This window comes from Salmo salar, chromosome ssa19, assembly GCF_905237065.1.
Source record: "Salmo salar chromosome ssa19, Ssal_v3.1, whole genome shotgun sequence".
Lineage (NCBI taxonomy): Eukaryota > Metazoa > Chordata > Actinopteri > Salmoniformes > Salmonidae > Salmo > Salmo salar.
In genome coordinates, this window is record NC_059460.1 from 57,797,297 (window position 1) to 57,807,540 (window position 10,244).

General features: G+C 44.9%; 1 protein-coding gene across 1 annotated transcript; it reads right to left on the reverse strand.

Moving 5' to 3' along the window:
• Positions 1–399: 399 nt before the first annotated feature.
• Positions 400–7,896, reverse strand: LOC106579203 (meteorin). The gene is made up of 4 exons (XM_014158886.2): positions 7,533–7,896; positions 5,827–6,263; positions 4,078–4,137; positions 400–3,255 (listed from the first exon to the last, which is right to left on the reverse strand). Exons 1-4 carry the CDS (start codon positions 7,631–7,633, stop codon positions 2,942–2,944), a joined length of 912 nt encoding a protein of 303 aa, XP_014014361.1. The 5' UTR covers positions 7,634–7,896; the 3' UTR covers positions 400–2,941.
• Between the last annotated feature and the right edge of the window lie 2,348 nt (positions 7,897–10,244).

Consider the following 10,244-nt stretch of genomic DNA (forward strand, 5'->3'; position numbering starts at 1 on the left):
CCAACACAATTCCAAACGTCCTTTTCCTCCCTCCCTCCCTGCCGCCCCCGGTGTCTGTTTGCACTCCTCTAAATCTCTCCCTCTATCTAGCTTTATTTCAAGCCATTTGTCTTGGGCCCCCTAAGGACACATATAGTGACTTAACATTGTTGGAAAAGGCTCAGACCCTTATCCCAAATATATCTAAGTGACAACTAGAGGTTGTGGGTTTAAATCCATGTAATGAAATATAGGGCCATGTTGTTCAGCCATGGTCATCTGTAGCGTGACTTGTTTTAAGATGTGTGCATGAGAGATGACAACTATATAACTATACAACTATATAACTTTACTACATAGTTGGTGGAAGAGGCAAACATGCAGAGATAAAAAAAATAAAAAAAATCCATAACATTCAAATGTGCTTTTCAGACTTTATATCACAGACCACATACAAACACTTTCCTCCATAAGTTGTTTTTTGTTTCTAGAATTTCTTATATACACATAATATTCACATTGGTATTAACACAAAATTACACTCACATAGAAACAATTGACAATATCAGCAAACATGGCAGTTTTCGCTTTTTTTGTACATACCGCTCCAGCACAAACTTAATTTGGTGTTAACTGCTCCCTTCATCGATTTAGTACACATAAGACAACATAATTTGACTAGCCATCATGGCCACGGATATGCATTTTTTGTTCCTTTTGTATGCTAGTCTAGAGATGCTTACTGCTAACCCCAAAGCTGTTTGAAAGAGTATCACGCAAATACATTTAATATTGCTGTAAGAATTAATTATTGATATTTGGACTAAATTGTATTTGTGTTTTTTTATTTCACCCCCTTTTTCAATCTTGGGATAGAACTAGGGTCTGGAGTGGCGCCTCTAGCACTGTGACGCAGTGCCTTAGACTGCTGCGCCACTCGGGAGGCCGGACTAAATTGTTTTTGAGGTTTTCAAGGCTCAACATGGCTATCAACATTTTGGACATATGCTTGTGAAAGTTAGGTAGCTACTGGATGCAACCGCTTCTGCCAACTTTGAGACATATCCCAATGGACATTCACTGAGGGGAATATTGCTGTTGTCAGCAGTTGCAGTCCCGCAAACTTGAAACATTTCCAGCCAAACTCCCATAGTCCGCCACAATGGTTATGGTTCCAATGGAATTTCTGCCATAAATGTTTCACATCGTGAATTTGACAGTAACGTTTTGATAGCTGTGTAATTCTCTCCCGGACAAGGTGAAGTCTTATCAATTTATTTGCCTCAGTTTACTCTCAAAAATGTGCTATGCAAATTATTGATAAAAGTTAGATTTGCACGGTTATCAAAATGTCACACCAGGGTAAGCCTACACGAAACACAGACCCTATATGAAGTAGCTCTAAAATCCCAGATGGAAAAATGTATGGTGAAAAAACGATTGGAACCATTTCCGGGTTTTATGACTCATACTGTGGTACACAATTAACACAATTATTTAACTTTGAATTATTTAACTTTGAACAATGACATAAATCTGGGCCAGTAGACCTTGTAGCATTATAAGGTCTACCTTATACCCATCTCATTATTTGTTTTGGTAGTATTTTGCAGCTTGTTTTTTGCAGACAGCTTTTCTCTTAGGCTTACAGTTAGAAAATAAGTATGAATAGCTACGAAATGGCTGTAACGGGCAACACTGTTGTAACGTAATTATGGTAAACTCGAAATAAGGGGTTTTCAAATATTAAAATCAATGTTTCCCAGACAACATATTAAAAGGTAACACAAGTTTTCAACCAAACTGAGATATCACAATGAAGTCTTGAAGTAAACAGTATTATAAAAATCTGCAGATAATATTTAAACAGGGTTCAAAAAGGCAGAATTGCCCTGTGTGTACTTCGGAAAAATTATAATCTCAGAGTTGGCTAGTGTCGTGAAAGCACGTTCATCACTAGTTTGCAGAGTTTATCGTGCTTTGAATCTGCTGCGCTAACCTTAGCCTAGCGCTAACATGCGCTAGCCCAAGCCTAGCATTAATATGTGCTAGCCTAGCATTAACATGTGCTAACCCTAGCGTAGCACTATCATGCCCTAGCAATATCTGTACATTTATTACGTTCTGATCACTCCTCTTCTACGCTACATATAGTCAGGTTTTCATTTGGTTTTCATTGCTTGCAGCATCAGACTTTCCAGATCATTCCCTTTCCCTTATTAGTGCAAATTAAGATACATTTTTTTAAATCCTTGAAAAAAGAAAGACCCACCCTAATCTCCAATAAATAATTGCAACACTGAGAATAGTCCCCCATTGTTTCTTTCAACTATAAAATTGTGAGAAAATCTTGGACACAAAAGGACAGATTTCCCCCAGTTTTCCGAAACAAAACATTGAAGGAAAATGAGTGGCCATTATGAAGACCACCATAGAAAAACAACAGCCTTGTACTTGAACACTGGGATAACAATTATGTGACTTCCAAACAGATGGTAACTTCACCACAGAATTTCCCACATATTTTCCTGAGTTTAAAAGACAAATTCACACTCAATAGCTCTGAATCCATTCCTGACAAATTTCTGTTTGTTGTTACGGAAAGTTCTTATGAGAATTCTGAATAAGCATTTTTGGAAAATGTGTCCTGTGCCGAATGCTTTAATCTCATATCGTCCACAGTGTCCTTCATATCTTAACAGGACTGCATATTGCACTGGGAATGGTGCTACAAACGTCCATGCCCAACTCCTCAGTCTTTGGGGGAAGACTGCATCCAACGGGACCTTCATGGCAGGGTTGGCCCACAGCTGCACCATCGGATAGGCTTCCATCTTCCTCACCTTTCACTCTGAGGTTTGGCAAACCAAATGAGAGGCGGGGGGGCTGATCGAGTTAGGGCTTGCCTCACAGGACAGCCTCATTCAGGGGAGTAGTCAGGTGGGATTTGGGGTGGCTCGGGTCAGTCCACAGCCATTTCACAGGGTAGCTGCTGGGCCAACTTGGCCTGAGCGTAGGCCTGGAGGAAGTCCTTGTAGCGGGGGGCGCAGCCCAACCATGCCTCGCCGAAGTGGACGCGGCCGGTGAAGAGGAAGCTGCCTACCCCGGGCCGGACACCGCACTGCAGCAGGGTCCTGATCTCGCCCGTGCGGGTCAATCGGCCGGTGCTGGTAAACAGGGTGTATTTCTGGCGGAATACTCGGGTGGCGCTGACTTTGATTACAGCCGCCCGTAGCTCACTGTCCTCGTCCACTGCCTTGATGTTACCACGCACCACTGTGGCGAGAAGAGACAAACTGGTTAGTCGAAAGCTCTATTGACCCAATTTGTTTGTAGCAGTTGTTACAAATACGACAATCATAGTTAAACAAAATGTGGACTAAGATGGTGGAGGATACATCTTTGAATGGATGTAATTTTCTTCAATACTTGTTGTTCCCATTCTAAAAACACAATATTGGTAATCACTGGGAAAATATCTGCCACGCTTTAGCTGCCAAAAAACAGCTGAAGTACTAAACAAGTAACTAGAATCCTAACCCACCAGAGGCTAACATTAGAGTCAGTGAAATTGGTATGGAGAGCTGCCTGGGACAGTTCTGTAATCCCCCTGACTTTATGTTGCCAAGGGGCTGCCACTAAACCTGATTACGGCTCAATTAGAGCCGTGCGGATTAGTCCACTGCACTGTCTAGGGTGGGGGGAGATTATTCCACTACAGTGCCTTGAGGAGTGGGGGTTTAGGGGAACTTCAGTGAACTAGAGAGGCTAAAGTAATGCTGTTTCACCTTTGACCTCTGCATAAATTAAGTAGTTCAGAGGGGGGAGGATTTGGATTTACACCAACATCAGACCTGTGTTACCCCTACTTTCAGCTAATTCAACACAACCGATTTGTAGTTCCTCAATCCTGACACAAAATCATTATCTTTTTTCTCTGCAACTGAATGGCTTTTCTTGCCATTTTGTATTGAATCCACATGAAACGGAGGACGGAATTCAGTAAGACACCAAACTGTTCTTGGTCTGGCGTGTTGTTTTATTGTTATACGGCAGCCCAGACAACAAAACAGGAGGTTGTAAAAGAGGAGAACTCACCAAAGTCACTGGTGCAGACGGCCATAAGGAGCTCTGTGTTGTTACAGGGTCTGCAGGCACCTGGGAAGAGAGGGGGAGGGAGAAGGGGAAGAAAGAAAGAGGGTCAATTGGAGAACTCCACTAATCAAACAAACACTAATTACATTCTCATTCAAATTTGTTTACTCCCTCGTGATATTGTAAACCACATAATACCTCAAAAAAAATAAAGAAGTTATAATATTTAAAAGCTTTATATTAAAAATGCGTTGAGCTCTAACCTATCCTGTTGCACACATGAAAGGAGACTTAAAGGAGGGAGGAGACGAGCTTATAACAAAGATCAAATGCTCTGGAGGCGTGACGCGAATAGAACAAATCGCAGTGTAAGGACATACACACACACGGACCAACTGCAGTGTTCTTTCAGACAGTTGCTACTTTTACGGTTTGGAGAGGAAGGCCAGTGAAACGCCAATGGCCCCAGACGTTTTTAAAGCCAAATGAAATTAAACAGCCCACCTACCTCCCACCCCCACTTCCTCCCTAGACCCTGCTAGGGTGTCTGCACCCACACCTCATCAAAGCCAACCAGACAAGGGCAACAGAGGAGGGTGGAAAACTTCAAAAGATTTAAATGGGCTGAGCTCCATTTCTACACTTTCTCAGAAGGCACTTACTTCTTTTCTAGGAGTTGTGACGGCTTCAATCACAGCTGTTTATCACTTTAAAAGAGGAAACTAAAATAGAGCAAATCCTCCTCCGTTTCATATAAGGACCCAGTCCACAGATGGCCACAAAAAAGGAACGCAGAGCGAAACAAAAGCACCAAACTGTGGCTGCATTGAATTGACTGCACTGAAAAAAAAGAAAACACCCTGGCATTTTTTAAAGTTCTTCTGGCCTTGTGAGTTCCAAGAAGTTCACCACCACCCCTCCTAGCTGCCCCCTCCACACATTCCCCTTCTTAGTGAAAAAGTCTGATAAATGAGATTCCTTCCTTCTCCCTGGCCATAGAGCAAACCTCCCCCATGCCCAGCCAGTGTGTGTGTACGTGTGTGTAGACTCTTGAGCGGAGAGGGGGTGTATTCTTAGAGCCAAGCCTCCCTACAGAGGGGCAGCTCAACAAATGAGGGTAGCATCTCAGCTGAGGCAGAGGCCTCCCTGTCTCCAAGGCAACGGCAGTAATCCCAGAACACTCATGCGAAGGCTCCAATGAAAGGAGCTCCGGGCTCTGGAGAGAAGGCCCCACATACTGGGCTTTTGTCCCGCTAACCCTCCTCCCTCTTTTTCTTTCTCTGCCTCTCTCCTCTCCCTTTCAAATCTGAACCAGGCGACAGGGTCTGTAGGCCTATGTGTCCAGGGAAACTAGAGGACACTTCCCCCACTCTACTCTGCCTGGACACAGAGAAAACTGAAAATTAACCCCCAAAAAAGGTCTGTTTGTGCTTAAGAGTGAGGAAACATATTTAGGGAGGGGGTTGCCAGAATACAATTTAATATGATTCAGAGACCCATGCTCAAATAATTACTGGAAGCATGTGGGTGAGAAGAGAATTTAGTTATCGAATCTGAGCTAAAACAAATTCTAAAAGGTGTTTGTTAGGCCCATCAACCCTCAGGGAGCGTATTCAAAACAAATTCAACACTGTCTTTTCCTTGCTTTGTGTTGAGAGAAATATTTTATGTGTATCTATTTCAGCCCAAATGTGACCCTTCCAGAACCCAGACGGATCTAGCATGGCTGTCTCCCTCCTCGTTCCAACTCACCTTCATTACTGATGATGGGGTTGGAGTCGAGTGACAGGCGTGCCGTCCAATCACCTCGCAGCTCATAGCGGAACGATGCAATGCGGCGGCTGATGTCCTGGTGGGGCGTGGCCTGGAGGAAGAGGGCTACCTTCTCGCCGGGCAAGCGGCTGAAGCAGCGCACCCGGGGTGGGGGAGACGTCTCCAGACGGTCCCCTACCAGGAGCTCCAGGACCCCGTCTCTCTCCAAGTAGAGCTGGGCCCCGTGGAAGTGCTCCGAGGGCTTGACGCAGGCTGTGATCAGGCCTGAGCTGCTGCCCCCCGGCCCCACCGCCGCAGAAGTCAACCTGGGGGACAGGGTGAGGCGAAGCGCCCCCTTAGGGTAGAGCCAGTCCAGAGCACCCTCTGAGCAGTGGAGGGAGATCTGCTCCACACTGCCTGGCTGCTGGGACAGACCACTGTGGGATGGAAAGAGGGAGAGAGAGAAAAGGGAGACCAAGTTACATAATTGGACTTCATCACCTATAACCTCCAAGCTAGACAGACTAGTCCTCAGAAGTTGTCCTCTTGGCTAAAATTGGAGTCACCAGCGTGTCACTTTCTAGGATGTGGTGCAATTTTTATAACCAATGATGTATATAAACCCTGGATGACTAACAGGGGGTGCTGTATTGAGTCCACCGCATAGCCATCTTGGTATTCTTCATTGTAAAAAAAAAAATCTGGAAGCTATATAAATGCATTTATTGATGTCTACATTTGTTTTTGACACGTTTTCTATATTACAGACGCTGTAATGCACACTTTTAAATTATATTATATGAGCTAAGTGATGTTACTGTCCCCACTGGCCACTAAAAAAAATGTGTCCTTGAAATTTATAACTGAAATACTGTAGAATTCCATTCATTCCTATGGAGGACTGCTCCAATTGGGGAGTGCCAATATCACCGTCAGGTGGCTTCAAAGCCTGGTCAATGTCCAATACTATCATCAACAATCCAGGGTTTATATACATCATTGGTCGAAACCCATTACGGAAATTGCACTGAACAATGCAGGATGTGTGGTTTGGGTATAGGCATTAGATGTGGGCAACTTTGAGAGGGACTGAGGGAAAGCTTGAAAAATAATAAATAAACTAATTATTCTGGCTAAAATGGATGAGAACAGATTAACCTTTTCAGCTGGAGATTTTCATTGCAGTGCATTTCTATAATTTTAAGTGTATCCTTTGAATACGATTAAAACATGCTTTCAAAATACACATTGAACTGAGGTAACCATTTGCATTCAAAAAGAAGAAGCGCTACCTATTGGTCACCAAATGCGCCCGTCAGTGCCATTTAAAAATGTGACTGACTTTGCATAGTGTAGGTCATTTCATCTGCAAAACATGGCCTACAATTTGGTTTTATAAAATTAATATTAAATATTTTTCCAAAAAACGACAAGTAATTTCCCCTGTGCACACATAAAACCGTTATTAATAACGGAATAACTCTCTCCTCTCTCTAGCTCACTCTGCAAGACTGCAACCCAAGGCGCAATACTTTGTTGCAAGACACTGGAAACATTTAATTGCGCCCAAAACATGTATCGACTTGTTACAACTAAGGTAGAACCTGAACAAAACATTATTTTGCACCTAGCTATATAAAAAATGTGAATGGTTCTCCATAAAACAAATGAAACTTATATAAAACCGTTATAAAAGTTATACTTGCCTCCCTCGCCAGCTGCATTGGTCTTCAGAATAACTGGACACAGCGCTATCAAAAATGGGTAGTAGCAGGATCCAAACTTTGTAAATCCAAGAAATAGCCATTTCCTTTCGTATGTGTTACGACTTTGAGAAAAAAGTGAATGTTCCAAAGATGCCGTCCCTTCAACCTTTACGCATGGGAATCACCACTCTTCCTATCTACGCGAATTGTATTTTGCAGTTCTCGACAATCTCCATAGCGTGGTAGCCTCTTTTTCTTGATGAAAAGATAAGATACTTTCAGTTACACTTTTAAACGGACTGTCCCTTCATTTACTCTGCCTCCCTGATCGTAGTGCGTAAAGAGAAAAGTCGTCTGAAGTTTTCGCCCGTGAGCACAAGTTGGTCGACCAATCAGAGTTGGAGAGGAGAAACTTAAAACCACTCATACGATAGAAGGGGAGGGGGTGTGAGCTATTGCCCGTAACATAAGAAGAATGATCTATCAGTATGCAAGAACAAGCGTTGTTGGTAATAGATAGGCGGCAATTTACCATTGTGTCAAACAAGCATGTACAAAGAAGAAGAAAAAATGAGTTGCATAGGCACAAATATGAACCTCCTTTGTTGAATTGTGAAGGCACTGTCCTCATATTTCCTCTCTCATATTATGAGCAAACACAGGGTTAAAGTGAAATTCTTAACTTGAAAGTTCTTGACAATAGGCCTACATGTATTGGATCCCTTCCTCCTCAAAAGTAGAAAAAAAAAACTGTTTCAGTGGAAAATATGAATGATTCCACCATGTACAAGAAGGCGTTTAGATAATAATGACCACTATGAAACATAATAGCGTTTCTCTGAGCTTTGCTGCTTGAACCCCTAAAAAGTGCTGGTTAGCACAAGCAAGACTGACAGAAAATTCTACCTTGAGACAGAAAAGTATGAACAGAGAATATTTATTTATTGTGCTAATGCTAACCAAGAAAAGCTCTAACTCCTTGGTTAGCCTCATCGGTTACTCATTGCTAACCTGTGAGGCCCACTGGGCACAAACTGGCTAAATCAACGTTCTTACAACGGAATTTGTCAGCGTATTGTGATGTGGAATCTACGTGGAAAAAATATTGGATTTGTAAAAAGTCATCAAAACTGTTGTTTTGAGGGTGAAATTTAAACCAGAGGATTATGTCACATCTGCTCCTGCCACGCCCTCTAGTGCTCATCCTGTGTCTCCTTGACCTGCCGCCACTCCCCCAGTGCTCTCTCCCTCTCCCTCTCTCTCTGTGTGTGTGTGTGTGTGTGATTGTGTGGGCAGAGACAGGTGTGCTGGAGTCAGAGCAGATCCCCACCAGCTGCAACCTGCTCCATAATCAAGACCTCTACACATACTCAGTACTGCCTTTTCCACGCTGCTAGATCGTAATCTTTGCTCAGTCAGCCCATGTTTCTAGCCGTTTGTTCCTGTTTCCCCTTGCCTGATGCTGTTTTCCTCTCCCCTACAGTTCTGCCCGCTCTAACTTTGGTCCCTGTCTCCAGCCTCCGCACCTGGTATCCGGCAACCCGTCCGAGCTTCCCCTGGCCTGCACTCAATCTTACCCCCGTGTTTCAATAAATACTTTGGTTACCTCATCCCAGTCTCCTCGTCTGAGTCTGCTCTTGGGTTCACCTGTTCCGCTCCGCGTGACAGTACGATCTGGCCGAAGACATGAACCCAGCAGACTCAGATCCTCTCCACCAAACCCTCGCCGGCCAAGGCGCCCTGCTCGAGCAACATGACCAAGCCCTGAAAACCCTTCTGGAGCACATCAAGGAGTTTTCACGGAGCCTGTCTGACCTACAGGGCAGAGCCTTCGCCCAGAGCTCGCAACCAGCCCCTCGTTCGCCTCCTCTGCTCCGTGAGCCGTTTGTTCCAGCCCCTGAGCGTTACGACGGCAACCTCGGAGCTTGCAGAGCCTTTTTGTTACACTGTTCGCTGGTATACGAGCAACAGCCCTACGCTTATGCTAGCGAATGGGCCAAGATTTCCTTCTTGATTGGCTGCCTCGGTGGAGCAGGGCTTTCTTGGGCCACAACTGTGTGGGAGAAAAAGTCCCCTGTCTGCTCCTCCTACTCCAGCTTCACAGAGGAGATGAGGAGAATCTTCGACCACCCTGTCTGCGGTAAGGATGCCACCAAGCGACTCCTGTCCCTTCGTCAAGGCTCCCAACATGTCGCTGAGATGGCGATCGAGTTTCGCACCCTCGCCGCTGAGAGCGTCTGGAATGAGGAGGCCCTTCAGTGAGCATTCCAGAATGCTCTCACCGAAGGATGAGCCTGATGGACTCGAGGAGCTCATCTCTCTTGCCATCCGCATCGACAACCGTCTCCGTGAGCATCGGAGAGAGAGAGGGCAGAACCCGAACCCACACGGCTCGACCGGGCCCGTCTCTGTCCTGAGGAGAGGCAGCGGCGAGTCAGCACTAGGAGCTGCCTATACTGTGGCCAGGTTGGTCACTTTGTCTCCACGCGTTCACTGCGGCCAGCTAAAGGGGGTGGCTCAGCAGTTGTGGGGGATATACTGTTGAGTCAAAGTGCCGATCCGTCTCCCCCAGACCCTTTCTAGATGGCACTCTTGTATGGCAAAGCCAGGCTTTTTCTCTACCTACCCTCATCGACTTGGTTGCCCGGCGAGAGGTGTTGTTACCCAGTTGGGTCTGGACACTGTTCCACTCGATTCACCCCTCGATGCCAA

What these genes read in the sequence shown, in the direction of transcription:
- LOC106579203 (XM_014158886.2), bottom strand. Translation starts at nt 7,633, where the DNA reads ATGGCTATTTCTTGGATTTACAAAGTTTGGATCCTGCTACTACCCATT. An exon ending in CCCCATCATCAGTAATGAAG is followed by an intron (nt 4,138 to 5,826) that starts GTGAGTTGGAAC and finishes CTCTCTTCCCAG; the next exon opens with GTGCCTGCAGACCCTGTAAC. An exon ending in CGTCTGCACCAGTGACTTTG is followed by an intron (nt 3,256 to 4,077) that starts GTGAGTTCTCCT and finishes TTCTCGCCACAG; the next exon opens with TGGTGCGTGGTAACATCAAG.